Source organism: Podarcis gaigeae (assembly GCF_964106915.1).
Source record: "Podarcis gaigeae genome assembly, chromosome: 3".
NCBI classification, from domain to species: Eukaryota; Metazoa; Chordata; class Lepidosauria; order Squamata; family Lacertidae; genus Podarcis; species Podarcis gaigeae.
The window spans coordinates 9,735,555-9,759,454 of NC_139680.1; the positions used below are offsets into that span (position 1 = coordinate 9,735,555).

At 42.0% G+C, this 23,900-nt stretch overlaps 1 protein-coding gene across 7 annotated transcripts in view; it reads left to right on the forward strand.

Annotated features, from left to right (window-relative positions):
- Positions 1–23,900, forward strand: part of GPCPD1 (glycerophosphocholine phosphodiesterase 1) — a 56,788-nt gene that overhangs the window by 25,795 nt on the left and 7,093 nt on the right. For all 7 annotated transcript variants that reach the window (XM_083730313.1, XM_083730317.1, XM_083730316.1 and 4 more), the window contains 14 exons: positions 46–130; positions 5,651–5,726; positions 8,225–8,263; positions 9,127–9,250; positions 9,741–9,984; positions 10,652–10,814; positions 11,505–11,637; positions 11,912–11,966; positions 12,965–13,057; positions 15,002–15,079; positions 16,897–16,936; positions 18,937–18,998; positions 19,828–19,893; positions 21,157–21,293. In XM_083730313.1, coding sequence (XP_083586439.1) covers positions 46–130; positions 5,651–5,726; positions 8,225–8,263; positions 9,127–9,250; positions 9,741–9,984; positions 10,652–10,814; positions 11,505–11,637; positions 11,912–11,966; positions 12,965–13,057; positions 15,002–15,079; positions 16,897–16,936; positions 18,937–18,998; positions 19,828–19,893; positions 21,157–21,293 — 1,395 coding nt within the window. The remainder of the gene's footprint in view (positions 1–45; positions 131–5,650; positions 5,727–8,224; positions 8,264–9,126; positions 9,251–9,740; positions 9,985–10,651; positions 10,815–11,504; positions 11,638–11,911; positions 11,967–12,964; positions 13,058–15,001; positions 15,080–16,896; positions 16,937–18,936; positions 18,999–19,827; positions 19,894–21,156; positions 21,294–23,900) is intronic.

Consider the following 23,900-nt stretch of genomic DNA (forward strand, 5'->3'; position numbering starts at 1 on the left):
ATCCTATATCTTTTCTAAAATGTTTTCAAAAACCCTTTTCTGCAGTCTGCTATGGAGAACTACAGTTCCACTTCCTAGGGGAGATGATATTGAATATCGATACTTCCAGGGGACCTTTTTAGAACCCCAGGTACGTATGCCTAAATAAGCACCAATATAACTTGTTGACTAACTCTTAGGGATAAGTTCCCAGTGGTATGGCGTTTGGAAATAGCCCACAGTATAGTTGGCTGTTGGATTCATTTTGAATTCAATTCTCCTGTTTTTAACTTCAGTAAAAGCTTCCTACCCAGAAAGCAGTTGTGTATGAGACCTTGAATTCTATGTGGAGAGTGTGCCTGCATATAACCTTCTGCACAGTATTTGCAAACCACAAATCACTGCTTCCCAGCTTGCGTGCAGATCAAAATACTTATGTAAACTGATGCATGCCGTGATCTGCAAATCTCATGCTTTTCCTACCCAAGTGCTTTCTATGTAAGAAAGATGTAGAACGTGAAGCATATCAAGCTTAACTGGTGCATTCCAAAAAAATTATTGTTGCTTGTAACTTGTATTTAAAGAGTTTTAAACATAGCACAAGCATTTAACATAGTAGCAACGTAAGTCCAGCAGTAGAAAGTACAATGCTGCCCCGCAAGACGAACGCCTCGCAAGACGGAAAACCCGCTAGACGAAAGGGTTTTCCGTTTTGGAGGTGCTTCGCAAAATGAATTTCCCTATGGGGTTGCTTCGCAAGACGAAAAAATCTTGCAAGTCCCCGCGGTTCCCCCCGCTTTTTTCGCCCTTTTCCTAAGCCGCTTAACAGCTGATCGCTAGAAGCCGCTAGACCGCTGTAGCGCTAATCCGCTAAGCTGTCAATGGGCTTGCTTCGCAAGACGAAAAAACCGCTAGACGAAGAGAATCGCGGAACGGATTCTTTTCGTCTTGCGAGGCACCACTGTAGCTAGATTTTGCCTAAGTAGTTTTGCAGCACACACTAGAAATCAGTGAAGGCTTGTGGACTCATAGAACCCTTGCCAAAGTTGGATTTTATCCCTTTCTGCCCACACCCTTTTAAATATTGCCAAATGTCTAAAGTATGGAAGAGAATTCAACTACAACATAGTGGGTTTTTTAAAAAATAAAAACAATCTGAAGTAAATCAAGTTCCCTTGTAATACATGCAAACTTCACAGAACATATTTGGTGAGTTTGTTTCCTTTTAAGTAGGTGCTCTGTATTGTGCACTCTGTAAGTTCCGTGTGACGCAGAGTCTTCTGTGGTAAGTATGAATTTTATGGAATAGCAGAGTAGAGACATATGGAAAGAGCCCATATTGATGGACACTGTGAGCCTCGATATTGGCAAAAGTGTGCATTTTTATTGTGGGGTGGTTATTCTAGCATAAAGAATGTATTGTTCCCATGTGAGGATATAATACAGTGAAGCTGAAAGCAGGAGCGATACTAAGAACACAAACTAGAATATGGCGACTGACTGTAACATAAGTAAACGTAACATTAAATGCTCCTGTGTATTGAATTAATAATCAGTGCTTTCATTAAATGGCTCTTCCTGTTGCATTTTCCCCATTTCTAGTCATTTCACTTAGCCCTGATTGGTTTTAATGACTGGAATGTATTGTAGTCCTTATTATTATTATTTGTTCAATTTATATACCACCCTTTATCCAAAGATCCCTGGGCGGTGTTCAACATTAAAAATACATTGCAAAACATTCGCATTTTATTATAAGTTGAGAAACTGCCTACAATTAGACTAAGGCTGAGATAAGAGGCCAAATGAAGGGGTTTTTATACACAGAAATGTGTCAAGTGTCATGAACCAGGAAATAAAACAGACCTTCTAGTTGCAGTCTTAATGCTTATAGGGCAAGTTAACAGGTTCACTATTTTTACATAAACTTTTAAACACAAGAGTGATAAATCTCTGATTTTACCATGATGTTGTGACTAACGCCTTAGAAGGTGAAGCACAAATTTGTTGTTGATGGGAGTGCATTTAGAACACTAAATATATATTTACGATTTCTTAGAACATGACCAAAAATACCTGTCAAGATTGAATATGTAAACCTAAACTTAGGCCTGGTTCATAAGTTGAGTAGTCCAAGTGGCATTTTTCTGCTAACGTGTAACATATGACTCCATCTTACTTTCAAATATATGAGATAATTGACGATGCTTCTTTAAATATTATTACTAAGGAGACTGACTTGTTTTCTGTTACTGCTGTTAAACTCCTCATTAAGTTGTCTTGGACTAATTTGAATTGGGGCAGATGACAGCTATGTAGTCAGTTGTTATTATTGGGAACAGTTACAGTTCCCTAACTTCCCAGTTGTAAAAATAGTTCACATTGCTTAGATGCTTGTGGAAGCTTGGTTGGGCATAAAGCTATCAAGATGATTTCTTGAATCTAGAGCAGTATTCTTCAACTTTGTTCCCCAGCTCCCTTAGTCCCTCCCTATTGGCTAAACCGACTGGATTATGGGAGGTTTAGTCCAACAACATCAGGGGAGACAAGAGTGATCTATAGTAGCTTGAGTGACAGCAGTTCACTCTCATCAGCCCCCCTCCTTTGCGTTAGAAATAAAATATCACTAAGAGACCATGGGCAGAGTACAAATAGCTGGCACCTTGTTGGCTTTCTAGGAAGCCCTTTCCCTTTTTATATGACGCTTTCCTTAGAAACATTAAGCAAATATTTTTCTATACCCCATCCCATACTTCTATTGTATTATCTTGATTTATTTGTGCTTGCGGGAAGGGAGATCCTTACGCTTTCTTAGAAAATTACCTGACCCTGGTAACTCAAAAGTTACTGTTTCTGTTGTTAATCATCTGTTTATAAAAGTGTCTTACAAAAATCCCACCCACCCACCCACTCTGCTAGCAGCCAAAGATACTGGCTAGAAAAGATAAGTCTATCCAGTATGAAACTGCTTGCCCAACTTTTTTCAAATAAATTTCATTTGGGGTGCATATGCCATCCCTTCTGATTTAGCTACTGAATAGTACAGTGTCCACAAAAGATAATACTGCCTTATAAGTTAAAAGCATATTGCATTTTCAGATGATTTATTTTATTTAGTGCGTGTTGTATGACCATAGATCCAGTTGTACAAACATTTAATTTAATAAACTACATGGGCTTAATGGCTCAAAGACACAAACTAATCTCCCTGTGGAACGCCCTCCCATCAGATGTCAAGGAAATAAATAACTATACAACTTTTAGAAGACATCTGAAGCCAGCCCTGTATCAGGAAGTTTTTAAAGTCTGATGTTTTATTATGTTTTTATATGCGTTGGAAACCACCCGGAGTGGATGGGGTATAATAAAATAATAATTCGAATAATTGTTATATTTTGAACTTGTAAAACCTCAGCAGATGTTGTATGGATGACTCTGCTGTTCCCAGTGTCTGAAGTGAGAACAAATGGTCTTGGGTCTTTGTGAATTATGCTGTGCTTTTGATTTTAAAATATATGATTCTTAAATAGATTTTTTAATCTAAAATGTAGCAGGGTCAGCTCTACAGCTGAATAATGGCAATAACTGTAGGTGGAAGCACAATTCTGTACTTTGTACTTGGAAGGAAGGGCAGAATCCAGTGTTGTGTGAATGGATTTCCACTTGTGCAATGGGATTTCATCTTCCTCTCCTCCCCCTGCAGTCCCCCTCACACCCTCAGGATCGGCTCTGAAGGGCTTGGGAATCCTCTGGAGCAGATTTTGGGGGTATTTGGGACTGCAGGAGGATGGAGAGTTATTTAAAAGCATATGTCTGCTTGTGTGTGAACAGCATTAGATACAACCCTTTGTCTCACTATTTTTAGTGGGGCTTACTCCCTAGAAAATGTGTTTAGAGTTGCAGTCTTAGGTTCTTAAATAAATGTTTGCTAATTCAAGTAGATTCTTTAGGAGTACTGTATTCTGTGAATGCACACACTTGGGTTGGAAGAAGAAAGAGTTCTCAAAACGTAGTAATGTGTACAACTTGTTTACAGTCTATCTGGATTCTGGGCAGTTCCTGTTTTTAGGATGTGTTGAGACATAGACATCTCAAGAAGTTTCATTACTATTTTCAGGGGGACATGGGGCTCATTTTTGATGCCAGCTAAGAAATTGCATCATGTGAAAACAAGCACGCTGCGATTGGCTTCTGATGCCACACTTATCCATCCTGTGGGTTACTTTTTGTCAGTGGTGGGGAGCCCTCAGCCTGTGGGCCTAATCAGGCCCGCCAGTCCTCCCCATTTGGCTCACAAGGCCATTTTGTCCAAACTGTGCCCACCTGTACTACATCATAGTTTGGGGGGGGGGTTGGGAAAGACATGGCTCAGCCCAAAGGGGGTTTGCAGACACCCCCAATCAGCTGCAAACCAGGCTTTATAAGACCCAAAGATCAGCTGAGAACCCTCAAAATGGCAAATTTTGAGCACCCAACTCCTAAATAGAAATTTCGGCTGATCAGGCTGAAAGATACACATTAATGATTCATTTTTTCCTACCTAGCCCTCTGCCTTGTTCATTTTTGAGTTATACACATTTTCTATCACCTTAACCAAAAATATACAAAAAAAACCACAAAACAACCCAGGAATATGTGTATGTGTTTAAGGAACTTTATTATTGGCATTCATTTTGAAATTCAGGCCTCTTGTTTTCACTGTGCTCAAAGCAATGGGTTGGATCCAAATAGCTGTTAATGCTCTTCCTCAGACAATTGCACAGGAGTTCATACAGGGCTGTACTACATGGGTTATGATGCAGCTCTTATACTTGTGAAAACCCTTCTATACAAGCAGGAAATTTTCACATATTTGGCACAGAAGCACAAAGTAGCCCTTCTTTGAACCGAAGACTCCTTCCGCATGTGGAAAGGGAGCCTTAGATCCCCATTGTTTCCTATGCTGGTTCTGTGGTGGTGGGGTGTTGTATCTGCATATAAGTGCAGAAGATTTGGGGCTGTGGTATGCTGTGCAGACTTTGTGCTCTGTGTCATACTTAACTTCTGTGTCTGACACACTGTAGAAAGCAATAACAATTAGTTAAGCGCCCAAATTGGTTAGCATGCGTTTGCAATTTTTTGTGACTAGTTATACCCATACAACCGTTCCAAAATTGGCCTGTTAGCATGTATGACGATTGCAACTATACTGGAAAACCCTACACTTGTCAGAATTTGTCACCACTTAGGCTAGCTCACATAGACCTGTGGTGTGGGGTCTGTGCATGGGATTGTATCCACCGGCTTAGATCCTGACCCTTATGTTCAATCTAACCTCCAAGCAGGACTGATTTATGCAAGCTCTGTTCAGAGATTAAGCTGAATGCATAGATGAAGGGGAAATGGGAGGATAGACTAAGGGGCTGCCATTGCATTCCCACCCCCACCCCCCTTCAGTATAAGATGGCAGTGTGATTTGAATGGGGTTTTTTGTCATAGGGTGATGAGATGCGCCTTAATGACATCAATGATTATGGTATACATGATGTGAATTAAACTTAAAGCTTTGCGCTTCAAAGGTGGTATAAGTAAACTACGCTCACAAAGGATTGTAAATGGCATCACTGGTTAAAAGATAAATAAATCGGGATCTAACGAAAATTATTGCAGACATTTAACTTTTAAATTACAGAAAACCGGTGGTCCATGCCAAGTCATAATTCACAAGTGGGAGACTCATCTACCACCACGATCAATAACCCCATTAGGTATGGGCATGAACTGCATCTCTTTTGAGGCATATGCATAAGATTACTAATATTTTGCAAAACAGTTGAGTGGAATTGGTAATATTTTGTAGGATTAAGATTAAGACCAATGCTACAAAGGCACCATTTTTAGCACAGCACGAGCATTTAAAGTGTTTGTGAACAAAATAGTTTGTGAACAAAACATAAATTCCATTTGTGCCTTCTTTTTAGGGGTCCACAGATTTTGGCTGTCTGCTAGGGAGGATGAGCGGCCTCTTGATTCACATTGGGCTTTGGAGGTGTGACATGGATGAGTGCCATTCCTCCTCTCAAGGGCTCATAGCAGCTGATGTGCTGCTCTTTGAAGATCCTCTGCATTGAGGCTTGCCGTGCTCACTAGACAGAGGAGGAATTTGTGAACCCCCGGAGTCTTCATTAAAAGGAGGAGACAGGACATTTTAAAATGAGCGTTATTGACAATAGTCACTGCGCTTTGAGATTAAGCGCTCATGATTATGTTTTGTTTTGTTCTTTACAGACCATTTCTCTGTGGTGGAAACCATAAATTGACTGTGGCTAACATTAAGTCAGAGTGCCAGTTGTTTTCGTAAGAGAGATTATTTTTGCCTTGGAGGTTTTCTGAAACATTATCATAAGCATATTCATGAATACTATAGGACATAATATAAGTACAGCGGAACCTCGGTTTTCGAGTGTCTTGGAAGCCGAACGTTTTGGTTTTCGAACGCCGAAAACCTGGAAGTAAATGCTTCTGTTTTTGAACGCTTTACGGAAGTCTAATGGCTTCCACTGAGTTTTTTTTTCAATTTTCTTCATTGACTTTGCAGGCCGCCCTTTGTGCCTCCTTTGTCAAACATTTTGGAAGTCAAACAGTCTTCTGGAACGGATTATGTTCGACAACTGAGGTTCCACTGTACAGGATAAATAATGTAGATATTTTTTCTACTCGTTTGAGATAAACTGTACAAAAGGCAACATGTTGTCTAAACTAATGTTCTTCCTCCTGAAGGTGGTTCAATAAGGTGATTGTTGTTATATACTGTCTTCTCTGGAGCAGGTGTACCTGAAAAGATTGCAGTTGGCTGATTTTATTTTTAAAAAATAATTAAATGGAAATGTGCCCACCTAAATAGCATTATAGTCGTACCTTGGTTTTCGAACAGCTTAGTTCTTGAACTTTTTGGCTCCTGAACACCACAACCCCAAAAGTGACTGTTCTGGTTTGCAAACAATTTTTGGAAGCTGAATGTCCAACGGGGCGTCCGCTTCTGATTGGCTGCTGGAACTTCCTGCAGCCAATCAGAAGCCGCACTTTGGTTTCCAAACATTTTGGAAGTCAAATGGACTTCAAGAACGGATTCCACTCAACTTCCAAGGTACGACTGTATTTGAAAGTGAAATCCATACTCTTAGTTTATGGGCTTCAAAGGAATGAACTTAGGTTTTCCTTCTAAGACTGCAATCCTTTGCATGGTTGCCTAGGAGCAAATCTAACTGAATTTAGGGTGACTTTATTCTGAACAGATGTGCACACCAAGCCTTACAGTGCAATCCTATTGGGAGTGCTGCCTTAGGCAACCTAAGACCCAATAACCTCATTAGAGAGAAATTACATTGCTTTGAAAACATTCTCCCGGTGGCTGTTCTCAATTTTTAACTTAGTAGTCCCCCTGACCTTGAAGGAGATTAGTCACACAAACGTTTAAGGTCCTCATGGGATTATTCCAAACTGATATTTTTTTCTGTATGGCCAAAAAAAACCCCAACTCTTTTGCTACAGGTGAAAGGTCAGACCTAATATAAATAGCGCCTGAAAATGAACATGGGCAAAACTGACCTTTTGATATTAGAGGGTTACACTTCAGCTTTAAACTCTGAATAATTCTGTTTATTGATGAGTTTATTCCATGTCTAAAGCTTTTCATCTTTTACCTTTCTGTAGCATGGATTGAAGGTGAAACTTTGACTATTGTTTCTAGCAAAGGGAAGAAAATAAGCATTTTTAATTGTAAACATAGAAGATTTATATCTGAATTATTGGTTGCTTAGCAGATAGTTTAATGTCTGTCACATTAGTAACATAGCATTATCTTTCTAGTATAATAGCAATTAGGATTATATTTTGTCAAGATAATGCAATATCCTTTTTCCAGTTGACATAGCTCATTTTGATGTAAGTACTGTCCATCATGCTAAGTTTGCCTGGAGATAATGTTAGCAAGAAAACAAAGCTTAGAGGTATCTTGCAGGTTGCAGTAAACTTGCTGCTTTGTTTTTCTTTTTAAATGTTTTGGTTTATAGCAGCTAACGGTGAAGTGCAAAAGTAGAACCATTACTGATAACGTGGTCCTCCACATGCCGTCTTGGATCGAAGTCTCATAAAGTTCAATACGACTTACTCCCAAATAAGTATGTGTAGGATTGAGGCTTAAAGTCGCAATAATTTGTAGCCTGTGAATGTGAACTTCTCTCACTGTTTGTTCCTTCATTTTTAGAGGATATTTCCGTTGATGACGGACACTTCGGAATCGTTGGTAAGAAGCACTGTTATCGTAGTTTTGTTTTTATGTAGGAGTTTTGTAAGCTGCCTTGTGTAGAAAGAGCGCCTTCAAATGTGAATTAAAAGCCATTTCAAATAAATGATAGTAAATTTCCTCTCCCTGGCGCACAACATGTTCAAGGTTGATTTTGGAAACTCAAATGCAATTTGGTGGATTTCCACACAGTAGGAGGGTTTGCCTGGAACACTAAAGCCAATCTGTTTTGAGCCCAAGCAAAGCCTCTGTTATGAGCACTCCTATTTCATTTTGCTAGCAGGAGCCATAAATCAGGTTTCAGTTTTTCTTTTGCTGATTCCTGGCTTGTTATGTACTAACCAGGAATAGTTCTTTAAAATAAACTTTGGCATATTGAACAAGCCTGTTTCATAACTCACGGTTTGAAGTTGACTTGGTTTGAGTTTACAGTATTTTAAGCCACTTTTCCTCTTACAGACATAGTGATTTGCCAGGATTTGATGAAAATCTAAACTGAATTCTAGTTTATTCCTCCTCCTGGCCTGTGGGGGGAGGAGTGGGGAGTGCACAAGCCCTGGGCTTTTGCAGACTTACTTCTGCTCATGCAGAAAACTCATCCATAGTTTTAGAAGCATGTAAACATAGTGAAAATGGTCATGCCGGCAAATCGTTTAGTCTGCTTGGGTCTGTGTTGTGTATGCCTCAAATTTTTGTACCTATACTAGTTTCAACAGCAGCAACTAGCTTGTGATGGCACTTCCCTTTTGGAAACTGGGATATTGGGACAGTAGTGCTTTGGTGACAACTTTAAGAAGTCTTTTTGGTGTCATTCTGGAATGTAGCAAAATCATTTTGTAATTATTACGTTTTTCCTTTGTCAGATGATGTGGAAAGTGTTGATTCCGGTTGGCTGACATGTCAGACAGAAATAAGGCTACGCCTGCATTTTTCTGAAAAGCCTCCTGTATCTATAACTAAGAGAAAATTCAAAAAATCCAGGTTTAGGTATGATCATGCTAATCAAAGTTCTCCATTTGCTATTGAAACTAAATCCCATCTTTAGCATATGAATACTACTGGATTATCCATCTATGTTGGCATAGTGAAAAAACTGAGTTCCTTTCCCAGTCCATTTTCTAAATTCAGAAACTCTTTTCCCCCTACATAGCTTCTGGCTTTATTGTGGTTATTTCTCAGTCTTTTATAATCAGCATTGAGTTTCTTCACTGCTATTGCTTTTGGGAAACTAAAAATAAAAATCTGTACAGTTTGTAGTACATATGCAGCCTCCTTTTAGGAATTTCTTCCTTCATCCCATCCCCCAAGACACTCAAATTATTGGTACACTGGAGTCCTTAAGTAGAAAAATAATGCTGCATTTTTAGTGCCTTGAGTTCATTGTGTTACCAAAAGCATAATACATTATTCTGTCACTATTGATGTCACTGAAGATTTGTTACATAATGTGACATTTTGCTTTCTCCTTACTGCTTAGGGTGAAGCTCACCCTTGAAGGCTTGGAGGAGGAGGGTGAAGATGAAGAGGATGATAGACTGTCACCTACAATTCAACAAAAAATGCCAAACACGCTGGAGATCTCACTAATAAGTGACACTGAGTTCAAATCTCGTCATTCTCAGCCAGAATGTGGTTATGGTCTGCAGCCTGATAGATGGACAGAATATACTATTCAGACCATGGAACCGGACAATTTGGAATTAATCTTTGACTTTTTTGAGGTGAGGGCTTAGCTATTTGCTTAATATTGGTGGCCAGAAAGCCTTTTTATACCTCTATCCTATTGGTACAATTTATAGATAGGAAAGTGGAAGGCGGGGAAGAACCTCACAGAACGAGGAATCTTTTAGACCTCTTGGTATCAAATGTATTGGGCTTGTGCAGTTAATCCACTACTGTATTATTCTACTGATTATCTGAGGACTTATGAAACCGACCAGATTGCATCCAGTGACCTCATGAGCAACCTTGCAGAGCTGACGTTCCAAGTATCCACTCGCTGTTTTCATTCACACAATTTAGCCTTCTCAGTCGTAATGTAACTGTAAAAGGGTACATCTGAATACATGAGTAAATTCACAAAACCTTCAGACTCATTTTGCAGAACAAATAACGGTGCTTGACTGTAGGCTGCAACCCACTGAATGTTCCAAGTTCTGCATGCTCACATTTCCAGGAATTTAAAAGAAGTGCCGAGATGAATTCACAGCAATACAGTGGTACCTCTAGTTACGGACCTGATCCATTCCGGGGTGCCATTCGCACCCCGAAAAGTCTCTAACTAGAGCGCCGCTTCTGCGCATGTGTGAAGCGCACAGAACACTTCTTGCACATGCAACACGTGGTATGACTGTAAAATTAAATATGTAAACATTGTTGCATTTTTAGGAAGACCTTAGTGAAGCAGTGATTCAAGGAGACGCACTTCCAGGGCACGTGGGCTCTGCGTGTCTGTTATCCTCCACTCTTGCAGAATCGGGAAAGAGCTGTGGCATTCTCACTCTTCCTATTATGAGCAGACTTTCACGAAAAACAATTGGAAAAGTTAGAGGTATGCTTAATATAGCGGTAATGCAAGCATGGGGACGCGGGTGGCACTGTGGGTAAAACCTCAGCACCTAGGACTTGCCGATCGCATGGTCGGCGGTTCGAATCCCCGCAGCGGGGTACGCTCCCGTCGTTCGGTCCCAGCGCCTGCCAACCTAGCAGTTTGAAAGCACCTCCGGGTGCAAGTAGATAAATAGGGACCGCTTACCAGCGGGAAGGTAAACGGCGTTCCGTGTGCTGCGCTGGCTCGCCAGATGCAGCTTGTCACGCTTGTCACGCTGGCCACGTGACCCGGAAGTGTCTGTGGACAGCGCTGGCTCCCGGCCTCTAGAGTGAGATGAGCGCACAACCCTAGAGTCTGGCAAGACTGGCCCGAACGGGCAGGGGTACCTTAATGCAAGTATGAGCCTTAAGCTAAATACATTTCCCTTTTTGCCTTCAGAAATTTTTAGTCCAGGGACTTTCAGAAAAACTGGTGCTTTTCAATCAGAACTAGTAGTTTATGTCAGGGGCCTAGTGAAATGGTAATAAGGAATATATTCAAAATGTACCTTTTGGTTCTCCATTAGGTACTTTTACCATATCCCAGTAAATCTTAAGCGATATTTCTCTAAATCTAGTGATGAGAGAAAAGATTTAATTGGATAAAAGTAAAGAATTTGACCACCAAGTGACATTCGCTTTCTCTTTTTAGTCGACTACATAATTATTAAGCCAATTCAAGGGTACTCCTGTGATGTGAAAGCCTCATATGCCAAATACTGGCGTGACAGAACAGGGTTAGATGTTGGACACAGGGGCGCAGGAAACTCTACAACCACCACCAAGTAAGTTTGCGTAATTGAATTTGGAGTTTTAATTTCAGTAGCTCCCCTAGTGTGAATCCTGTGAACGTCTAGCAGACTTCAGCTCAGGGAAGGAGGTTTTCCCTCTTCCTTGGGACAGCCCTGGTGGATCAAGGTTGCAAGGTGCTGCATGTACAATGAAAACTCAAATTAAGAAGCTCATTACCTATAAAATTGCTTGCCCATCATTTGTGAATTTTATTTTTTTCCCAACATCAGAAATAAGTAAAACTGTTTTCCTTTTTCCTCCTCCCAGGCTTGCTAAACTTCGAGAAAATACCATTGCTTCTTTGAAAAATGCTGCTAAACATGTATGTGTGTGGTGATTTTACCTTGATTCTTTTTTTGCATGTTAACACCTATGACTGTCTATTATCAATGAGCAAAGACTGAACCTTGTAGAAAACACATAATCTTTTATTCATTCAGTGATCATATATGCTGCCTTTCAGGACAAAGTCCTCCCAAGGGCACTTGCAAAAGATCACAAATTCCATAGAAAGACAGTAAAAAGCATCTCCATATACTAGGAGAGGCTTGCAGGTGGAGCTGTACCCAGGAGGGATGCCAGGGTGCTGCTTCCTGTCCCCCTGATGACCTCAGCGATGACAGCTGTTAGCATTTCCAGTTACTAGAAAAGGCGAGCCTAAAAACCAAGGAACAGAGAGTTGAATTGTGCTCAGTTTAAATCTAAGGAATCTTGTTGAAGGAGAGCTATAGTACATAACCCACAAGAGTCCATAATTCCAAGACTCACTCTTCTGTATTCAATGTCTGCTCACAGAATAGATCCTCATTTTTCCCCTTTAAAGTTATGAGCAAGTAACTCTGGGTAAAACATACCCTGACACACATTAGAGAACTTACACATTTCACTATAAGAAGGCTTAATGTTAGAAGCTCTTTAGATGCTTGTTCCTCCCCGCCCCCCAAAAAAGAATAAAAATAAAAGATCAGTAAATTTTCTATCCTATCACATTTATGCTGCACATATAAATAAAATCAGAATGAACACTATAAAATGAAATATAAATCGTTACATAAAACCATGCTTCTCGTAAAACTCACATTTTATATAAAAATGGTGTTGCTGTGCTTGGAATTAAAACATGTCAATCTCCTCAAATAGAGTTTTAGTTCCTTTCCAGACTCTCTCTATAAATTGCTACAGAATGCAAGCCAACACTCTATTGTGTCTTTTCACAGTTGGTGGAAATGTGTGCAAATTTGTCTTTTATATATATATATTAGCCTTTCATATGCTAAAATCTATTTGCTGTCCTCTCCTCCAACTTTTCTTTTCACTTAGGGAGCAGCCTTTGTGGAATTTGATGTACACCTTTCTAAGGATCACATCCCTATCATATATCATGATCTTACTTGCTGTATTGCTATGAAAAAGGTATTTTTTAAATGTGTTGTTTGTTTTACTTGGCTAGTATTTTTGAAATGGGCAGTAAAATGGCTGTATCTCAAGAGACTTGGATTTGTGGCAATATAATGAAAGTAACTACTTATTGTGCTTTTGCAAGATTTCGTCCTGACTTCCTTTAGTACAAGTTCATAAATTGAGGTGAAAAATATGCTATCTTCTTGTTCATGCTGTGATTCACAGACTTGTGTGTGCTGCTGACCACAAATCCTATATCTCTATACACATTGATTTAATGGACTAGAATTGCAGGATTGAATTCATTTAGTTATTTTTCCCCTCTCAGTGAGAGGATAAAGTGTAAGGTTGCTTTGAATTAAGAACAGTAGTTTTTTTTAAAAAATCCTTATAATAATAATAAAAAAAAATTATATCCCGCCCTCCCCAGCCAAAGCCGGGCTCAGAGTAGCTAACAACAGTAAAAATAACACAGTTTACATAAAATCACAATCAATTAATTGAAATACATTCTAAAATCAATTCATTCTAAAATCAATTCAGAGTCAAATTAATGGCAGCCATTAGGCTAGAGTTCTATGAGGATTACAGAAGAAGGGGGTCAGACTGTGCCTTGGCCAAAGGCCTGGTGGAACAGCTCTGTCTTGCAGGCCCTGTGGAAAGATGTCAAGTTCTGCAGGGCCCTAGTCTCTTGTGACAGAGCATTTCACCAGATCAGGGCCACGGCCGAAAAAGCCCTGGCTCTGGTTGAGGCCAGCCTAACCTCCCTGTGACCCAGGATCTCCAAGATGTTTTTATTTGAAGACCGTAAGGTCCTCCGTGAGACATAGCAGGAGAGGCTGTCTTTTCTGTGACAACTACTAGTTTCAACCTTCATGCATTATTGCATTATGCTCTATTTTGTTTCATATTTAGTAGTAACTAAATATTTTCAGTAACTGCATACTCACCTTCAAGGAATAGTCCAATAAACTAAGGACAATTTATTTGCAGGAAAGTGTTGTTTATCTGATGGGCAGAGATTCAAATAATGGTTTTAGACATTATTATTAAAGTAATGTGTCTGACCTGAAACAAGGAACCAGGGAAAAAATATATGGTGTTCTGAAATAGGTTGAGCACTGCCTTGCATATGAAGGTTGCAATGTGAAGATGATGTCCACATTCAGATATCATAGTTCAGCATGGACATAAACAAGCTGGAATGAGCTGCGCCAAACCTCATGTTCCCCTGCTTCCTCTTGCCTCTCCTATATGGCTATAAGTTATTCAGAAATGTTCACTTTTCCTTAGCTGTGATTGCACTTTCATCTGAACTGCCCAATTATGTTTAATATGAATGGTTTATTTCAGACAAACATACAAAGGGGGGGGAGTGCCTAAACCCAAAACTCACCTAGGCTCCTTTACATCATGCCAAACTATGGTTTAGTACAGGGGTCAGCAAACTTTTTCAGCAGGGGGCCGGTCCACTGTCCCTCAGACCTTGTGGGGGGCTGGATTATATTGGGGGGGGCAGAACAAATTCCTATGCCCCACAAATAACCCAGAGGTGCATTTTTAATAAAAGCACACATTCTACTCATGTGAAAACACGCTGATTCCCAGACCGTCCACAGGCCGGATTTAGAAGGGGATTGGGCCGGATCCGGCCCCCGGGCCTTAGTTTGCCTATGCATGATTTAGTATGACGTCCAGAAGTGGCTTCAGCCACTGTCCCAGTTTTCCCCGTGATGTTTATTCCAAGTATTTTAACATAACACGAAATAAAGGAAACCTGGGATCTTTTTATCAAACAAAGGTATTTGGGATTATTAGTTTTTAGACTTGTAGCTTGCTAGCTGAGTTAAACGTAATGGATCAAAGAGCTTTAAAAGCAGTTGAGTACAGCCTTAGAAGAACTCACACTATCCAGTAGCTTTCTAACTTAATCTTTTTCTTATTTTTGCTTAAAAGAAAGATGAATCTGAGCCGGTGGAACTGTTTGAGATTCCCGTAAAAGAGCTCACATACGCCCAACTGCAGTTATTAAAGGTATTGTACCAGGCTGGCCCATGAGGCCAGTAAATTGTTTTTACTTAACATTTCTGTCCTATCCAACATAGGCCATCAAGGCAGCTCGTAATTTTAATAAATGGATAAAACACACCAATTCCAGAACTGAGCCAATAACCACAGTTAATTGCAGTAATGTGAAATTACAAAAGTAGCTGCAGCTTTCCACTTATTGGATCGGCCTGATCCAAATACTGGAGAAACAGTAGTTTAAATTGTCTTCCTGAAAACTTAGATGGAATCTGGCGTGCAGCCTCCTTTTGGAAAGGGGCTCAACAAAGTGGAAATGACCCAGCTCCTCATGGCAACCACTTTTTAAAATATGTATGTGTGTGTGTATATATAGGCATAGAAAGCAGTGCCTGTCCAAATGATAGCAATATGCAAGGGGAGCTAAGGCTCTAGCCAAGGACCAACACCTTGAACAGAGCCCAGAAAACCACCGGTAATGAATGAAGCCTGTACAGGGTAAATGTTATGACTTCCTTTTGGCTACTTGCAGCTGGAAGTTAAGCACTGATGCTTTCAGCCAGCTGCAGTTTTCAAACCACGATTCAGAACAGGCCTCTGAAAGCATGTCACTGATTAAACCAGGAAGTCACAATTGTGTGTGTGACTGCAGACAGCTCTCTGTTAGCAAGGACAGGACATAGTTATAGGAAGAAGCATTGGAAACATTTTAAAATGTTGTTGTTACTTCCCACACAAGAGTTACAGAAGGCTCAAACTCGTGTTCGACGTCAGTGATTTGAAGCATTGTCTATATTCTCTTTGTTCCAGAGAATGGTCTTTGCCATGGAATACTGCCTTTGGAATAGGCTCTTCTATTTATGCTAAGCATTAAGGCCTCATAAGAAGAGCCCTCCTGGATCAGAGCAAAGATCCATCTAGCCCAGCCTCCCATGGAATGGGAATCTTAAGGAAAGATCAAAATGGTTGCCGATGTAGACTTGTTTTATCCAGAATAATATAGATGCCTACCAAGATGCTTCTCACAACAGCCTTAACATGACTTAATACTCCTCTTTGGCTACTAACCTTCATTATCTGCTGCAAAAATGCTCTAATACATTTCGTATTAAAACAGCAGTATCAAAAGGTGTGGGGCATTTGCGAAGCGATTCAAAACATTCTGTGCAGTTCTGCTTCTTCCACAGAGGGAATGAAACAGCATCAGTTCTGCCATGGTCTGGCTGCACTCAGCTCACCTATCCCCCTCTACTGCCGGTTCTAAAAAAGTGCTAGAGTCCTATTTGCTAGGCCCAAAAGGGGGAAACATTTGGAACTGCAAATTCCTCTTGACGGGGGCTCAAAAGCTCCAGAAACTCATGATACTGTATAATACATCCCACAGCAAAAACCTCAGCATCATAAACTACTGCTTTGGGGTGGGGTGGCAGGTTGCTGGGTAAGATTTTGCTAGTCCTTGGAGGCAAAAAAAAAGTTATGTTGCTTAGTTTTTTCTTAAGAAACAGTTGTTCCTAGAGACCCAGCAACAGAATCCTGTTTCTCTGTGTTTATTAAGCCCTGGGTTGCTGGAGCCTCACACAACTGCCAGCAGCTGAATGTGACCTAGTGCAACTTAAATAAAATAAAATAAAGTATCCCCAGGCATCATGAATTGTCTGTCAAACTATCTTAATTCCCAAGATGACCAAATAGGAACAAGCCTTCCTTCTTGCTGTAGACTGCACTCAGCATTATTTTGAGGCCATTGCAGAGACACTGTTCAGGAAATGTGTGGGCAATACTTGAAAGATAGCTTTCAAAAACATTTCGTGTTTTCCTCCTTGTAGCTGTTACACGTGACTGCATTGAAATCCAAAGATAGCGAAGGTACGTAGAAGCGCCGAAAAATTTGGTAATTCTCAGCTGTTCTTCCATTCATAACCAACATATTGGCTGGTTAATATTTCAACAGTTGTATCTGGAGTTTTTGTAGAATGAAGTATCTCCTCCCAGTACTTTGGAAGAGCTTGTGCAGACATTTATTGATCTGTTGAATGAGAACAATAGTTCACACTACTTACCGTATTTTTCGTCCCATAGGACGCTCCGTCCCATAGGACGCACCTAGTTTTTTGGGGGGGAAATAAAGGGGAAAAAATTTCCTTTATTTCCCCCCCAAAAGCAGGTCGGGGAAACCAAACCAGGTCGAGGAAGGGCGCTGCACCTCCCTGAGCTTGTGGGGCTGGCCGATGTCTGCCTCAGGCGGCAGGCTGCTATCCGCAGCGTGGGGAGCCCTGCGGGGAACCCCTGCAGGGCTCCCCACACTGCGGATGTCTGTCCGGCGCGCGGGGCGCTCTGTTTCAGGGCGCCCCACCCGCCGGGAGGCAGGCTGCTATCCGCAGCGTGGGGAACCCTGCGGGGAACCCCTGCAGGGCTCCCCACGCTGCGGATGTCTGTCCGGCGCACGGGGCGCTCTGCTTCAGGGCGCCCCACCGGCCGGGAGGCAGGCTGCTATCTGCAGCGTGGGAAGCCCTGCGGGGAACCCCTGCAGGGCTCCCCACGCTGCGGATGTCTGTCCGGCGGGCGGGGCACTCTGCTTCAGGGCGCTCCGCCCGCCCGGCGGCAGGCTGCTATCCGCAGCGTGGGGAGCCCTGTGGGGAACCCCTGCAGGGCTCCCCACGCTGCGGATGTCTGTCCGGCGCGCGGGGCGCTCTGCTTCAGGGCGCCCGACGCTCCGGGAAGCAGGCTGCTATCCGCAGCCTAGACAGCCCTGCTGGACCTCCTGCAGGGCTGCCCGGGCTGTGGATGCGCTCCCGAAGCGCCGGGCGCTCTGCTTTCAGGGCGCCCGACGCTCCAGGAAGCAGGCTGCTATCTGCAGCCTAGACATCCCTGCCTGACCTCCTGCAGGGCTGCCCAGGCTGCGGATGTCTTCCTGAAGCCTGGAGAGCGAGAGGGGTCGGTGCGCACCCACCCCTCTCGCTCTCCAAGCTTCAGCGAAAGCCTGCATTCGCCCCATAGGACGCACCCAGATTTCCCCTTCATTTTTGGAGGGGGAAAAGTGCGTCTTATGGGGCGAAAAATACGGTATGTCTGAGATGCGGCAGTTATATTCTATTGGCTTGCTAGAGCTTCACTCAAGTTTGCTTTACTGCTAAGCTGACTGCATTGCCGCAACCTTTTATCTTGGCAACAAGTTAGTTAATATTGGGCCAGCGAAGTAGCACAAGTGCTTTTAGTGAAGTGTAGAATTTAGATAATGTGTCTCCTGGGTTGGCAAGGCTATTTAGAACAGTGTTATGATACGGAGGGAGGGGGGATGCTTGGTTCTTTGCATAAGCACCCAGGGCTTATTAGCATATCTTAACTGCTTCCTGCTCTTCAGAACGGACAGAAGAAAGATAGAGCAAATAGGAGAAGGGCAGAGTGAGGGCATCTCTCTCTTGGTAGCAGGAAGCTGTTTGAAGTGTCACAGCAGGTTTTCCTTTTGCCTTCTCCTTTGGCATCCATGCCTTTGTAAGGACGAGCTAGGCTTGCCAGTAGACTGCAGTGCAGCTTTGAGCAGGGTCAGTGGCATCCCTGGAGGTGCAGCACGACCAGCCTGCAAGTTGTCAGTTGCGAATTAACTCACTCTAGCTAGTAATCACAATTTTTCTGACACTATATGGGCAGCATCCAGTGATGCTGCCCCATTTGCGCAACAGACTTCAGCTCATGCAACAGGATGTCCTCTTCCTCTCCTACCCCTGTACCCTCTCCCTGTGTCTCCCTAAATCTGCTCTGGAAGGTCCCCAACCCTCGAGGGGACTGTAGGGGGAGGAAAAGATGGGAAAGCCTCGTTTTTACTTAAGACTTCTCTTCAAGGCTTCTTTTCTACAATTTTCCTACAGAATCATTTAAAGAAGACAAAAATGCTCCTTCTGACACGCAGCCATTCCCCTCCTTACAAAGTGTAAGTACAGTAATCATTTGTTCCACCTAGGTTTATTGTAAGCTAAAATTTAGAATGGAAGGGATAATTAAATCAGAACCTAATCCAGTGGAGGCTTGCATTAACAGAATGGAAAGGGGTGTGTGTTTTTTAATGCCAATTCCCCCCCCCCCTCTTCTGGTTAAGCCCTGTTCCTCCCCAACCACAAGCTATAACCAAGGTTTATTCTTTGTTTACCACTCATGGTTTGTTTGGAGAGACAGGAGCCCAGGTTTGCGTGTTACAGTAATTGGCAGGTAGTGCATCAGCAGTGGGAGGAGAATAGCATGTTCTAGACTGCTAATGTGGTTACCATTTGCAAGGGAAATCCTATAATCTGTTGTCGTTTAGTCGTGTCCAACTCTTCGTGACCCCATGCACCAGAGCACGCCAGGCACTCTTGTCTTCCACTGCCTCCCGCAGTTTGGTGAGGCTCATGTTTGTAGCTTCAAGAACACTGTCCAACCATCTCGTCCTCTGTCGTCCCCTTCTCCTTGTGCCCTCCATCTTTCCCAACATCAGGGTCTTTTCCAGTGAGTCTTCTCTTCTCATGAGGGGCTAAAGTATTGGAGCCTCAGCTTCACGATCTGTCCTTCCAGTGAGCACCCAGGGCTGATTTCCTTAAGCATGGATACGTTTGATCTTCTTGCAGTCCATGGGACTCTCAAGAGTCTCCTCCAGCACCAGGGAATTCAATTTCTATAGGCTCTACAGAGCCATTTTGATTTCAGACATAAAAGATGAGGGAAATCACTCTTAAATTTAACATTTTAGCACAATTTTTCCTGACCTTTATTGCTTTTCCACCCAGGTACTAGAAACCATTCCTGAAGAAGTGGGCTTTAATATAGAAATCAAATGGATCTGCCAGCAAAGGGTAAGAAAGTCTACTAACAATACATCTTAAACATAGTAGCTTGCTGTTTCATTGTAGTGTTTAAATTATAGAAACCAATTTGGTTAAATAGTACATTTCTGCTTCTTTTTTCCTTTGATTCTCCAATGGTTAAAGTGAGTGAATGCCGTTTCTAAATATAGCATTGTTTTCTAGCTCTGGAATCTGTGGTTCACATGTCTAATTCTAAGGAACAGTTACTGAAAATAGAGGCACTCTGTTGGTTCCATCTAACCCAGCCTGTTGTTGGAAGTAGGAACCACCCACCAGCCCCCACAGCTCGGTAGAGGCAAATGTAATGATGGCCAAGATCAGACGCACTGCAGAAGAATGCCAGGGAAACATGGTTCTGGGTGACTAAAGCAAAAGACCAAAGTGAGCTTCCTGCAGGAGAAGTTAATTGAAACCAAATCCTACAGGGTGAAATAATGGTGCCTTTGTGCAAGCAGAACCGGCTTTCACTTGTGCTCCCCTTCTTCAGCCTCCCTCCACATGCCCCCCCAAGTCACATCCACAAGGTTGAGGATGCTCCAGATGAGGCTGGGGGTCATGCAGGAGGTTCCAGGACGGAGGAGAGGAAGGGGAGGAGACAATGGACAAATGGAAGTCCGCTCATAAAACGTTGCTGCTTTTACCCACAATCTTTAACCTGTTTGCTGGGTAGGAGGGGATTTCCTTCCTAACACCAAATATGATCATCAGTCCAATCATGACTGTGATCTAAGCTGATGCTCCGGTAAACTGAATATATTTATTGGATGTTTTAACTCCATGCCAGCATAGCATGAGCTTCCCAAAAGAATTATCGGCTACTTTCTATGTGGTTTAAAGGATGTTTGATGCAACATTAATTTATTAGGTGGTTAAAAATTGTATTTTTGTGACCAACATAATACAGTTCAAGGCTGATTTTTTTAGGCTATAAGATTTTAAGTGGAAGTCAGGAACGATAGATAACAATTATTCTGTACTAAGCAGGCAGCCCTGTTTTCGAAAGCTTTTTAACTTTTGGTGTTTGGTGGGTTCCTTTACACTTTGTTGACTGGGGCAACCCAGTCAGATGGGCAGGATACAATAAATTGTTGTTATTGTTTTGTTATTAAGTGAGCCAGAATAGAGTAACTTGCCTTTTATGTATCAAAGGTACAGCTTAATCTTCATCCATATCAACGGATGTTCATGAACTTTCAAGTTTAATAACCAAAAGTGTCTGGCTTGTCTCCCCCCTCCCCTCTCCATTTTCAGGATGGTATATGGGATGGCAATCTTTCAACCTACTTTGACATGAACCTCTATCTAGACATACTTTTGAAAACTGTTCTGCTCAAGGCTGGACGTAGGAGGGTTATATTTTCTTCATTTGATGCCGATATATGTACAATGTGAGTTGATGGAAATACTTGATAACATTTTAGAGAGGTGTATTTTTAACTTGGAGCGTCTTTATATCAATAGTGTTAAAATAATACTCGTGGAAGAAGGTTCATGTTTAAGAAAATGTGAATTATTCTCTCTTATCAGTGGTGGGGAAGATGTGGCTTCCTAGCTCCTAAGACAAAAGGCATAAACTTTTATGCTCGAACTGGGCTTGTAATTTAAAATGAAGGCACAGGCTATAAATTCTTCTTCCTGTCTATCAGGATCATGATGGTGTGATAAAGGACTTAAGAGGTATGGGTCTGAGGCTAAACCCCACCCTAAAAGGCCTGGTAATTATACTCCTTACAGATATAACAAAGGTGGGTGAAAATTACCATTCAGCTGAAGCAGTACTTCTGGGTAAATTTTAGGCAGGAGCCCTGAGGAATGATTCCTCAATTTAGCAGGTGATATTCCAGAGAGGCAAAGGACATCACAGGATTAGGTATTGGAGAAGAACAGACCTGCCTGAGCCCTGGCCTACCTCTGGGTAATGGCAGACAAGCCTTTAATATGTCTTTTATGACCAGAGTGGGGTCTCACTCTGCTGATAAAGGCTACCCGTGTCAAAAGTAATCGAAATTCATTTATTTTCGTAACAGCGGGAACATGGCACTTGCAGCAGGCACACAGCTGAATGTCATCGTTTTCAAAATTTTCAAAAAAGGCTCTGCCTACATACATCACATTAGAATGCGATCATTTGATGACAGTGGAAGCAAACAAACTAAGTGTCTAAACTAGTTGTATACAAACACTGAAGTCATTCGAATAATCAAATGGTTTTCATCCAGTCTACTGTAATATTTTTTGTGTGAGCTTTTTTAAAAGTAGGGTTCGTGCTTTGTAAAGAAGAAAATGGAAGGGCAGGTGTTTTTGTAGCATGTCTTTGCTTTTCTAAATAGAATATATATATATATATATATATATATATATACGAATATATATATGCAGGTTTTGGTGTCCTCGGGTGTCTTCCCGTGTAAAAGTTGGGGTGTCTAGGCGACGTTTCGACGAGGTCTCACTCGTCATCTTCAGGCTGGTGCTTTCGGCTTCTTGTTACTGGAACAGAGCGGGATCTCAATGTTTGAGTTCCTATAAATACTGTAGAGGGGGTGTGGTGTCTAGCCTCCAATGTTCTGGGCAGAGAGGAAGTTCCCAGGCTAGTGTGCCTTTTCTTCTTTTGTTCCTTAATTACTTGAGAGATACCTTGAGTGATTTCTTGAGTGATATCCTGAGTACCACTTAGGTGGGTCATTAGGTGTGGATTAGTTGCTAAAGTCTTTGTGTCTTGACCTCTTGAACTTTGTGAAGAGTTTTCCTGAGAAGATGGCTGTATTGCACTTAGTTGTGCTTTGGCTTGGCTTCGTGTATAGGGGCGAGCTGTGGTTTTGTGGCTTGTGTCAGCCAGATCTGTGTAGGGATTGCAGGGGGGTGCAGCATCCGGAGGTGCCACCATGGATTGGCTACTGGATGGTGTCAGTAATTCATCTGTGGAGAGGGTCTGGGTTTGGGTCTGGTGTGGTTGATTGGTGTTGGCGTTCTGTGTGCCTCTGGATCTGGTGTCAGTTTTTGTGGAGAGGGCTAATTTCCAGATGTCTGGCAAGCGGGATGTGTCGTCACGCTTGTTCATGTTGTGAGGGTGTTTCTCTATCTCGATGGCTTCCATGATTATTCTCTTGTGGTGATGTTCCGTGTTAAAGAGCAATTTGGAATCTGCAAAATTAATTTCGTGTCCTGTTTCTTTCATGTGTTGGAAAAGAGAGGAAGTTTTTTCTTCTTTTTTGACGGCATTCTTGTGTTCTGCGATACGTGCATTTATTCGTCTGTTTGTTTGTCCAATGTACGTGGCTGGGCAGACTTTGCAGGGTATTTCATAGATCCCTTGGTTTTCCAACTGGATTTTATCCTTGGGGTTTCTGAGGATATTGGCTATTTTTTGGTTGGTGCAAAAGGCTGTTTTGATATTGTGTTTATGGAGGATTTTGCTAATTTTATCTGTAGTGCCCTTGATATAAGGAAGGAGGGCCATGCCATTGTTTTCTTCTGTGTCTTGGTTTTTGGGGGGTGTTTCCTTTTGGATTAGCTTCGTAATCCTGTTTTGCTGGTATCCATTGGCAATTAACACATTTGAGAGATTCTGTAACTCAGTTGTCAAGTGGTCTTTGTCAGCCAGGCGTTTGGTTCTGGAGATGAGAGTCTTGGCTACGGAGTTTATTTGTGCAGGGTGGTGGTGTGATTGTGCATGTAAGTAGCGGTTGGTGTGTGTTTTTTTCTGGTAGATAGTGTGTCCTAGGGAGCCATCAGGTTTTTTGTAGATTAGGACGTCAAGGAAGGGAAGTTGGTTGTTGGCTTCTATTTCCATAGTGAATTGTATTTTGGGGTGTAAGTTGTTGAGATGTGTGAGGAAGCTATCCAGTTTTTCCCAAAGTTTGGGTTTGTGTTCTGACTTGTCTAAAGCATTTAGACAAATGCTTTAGACAAGTCAGAACACAAACCCAAACTTTGGCTCAGATATGTTGACGACACCTTTGTAATTTGGCCACACGGGAAGGAAAAACTGGATAGCT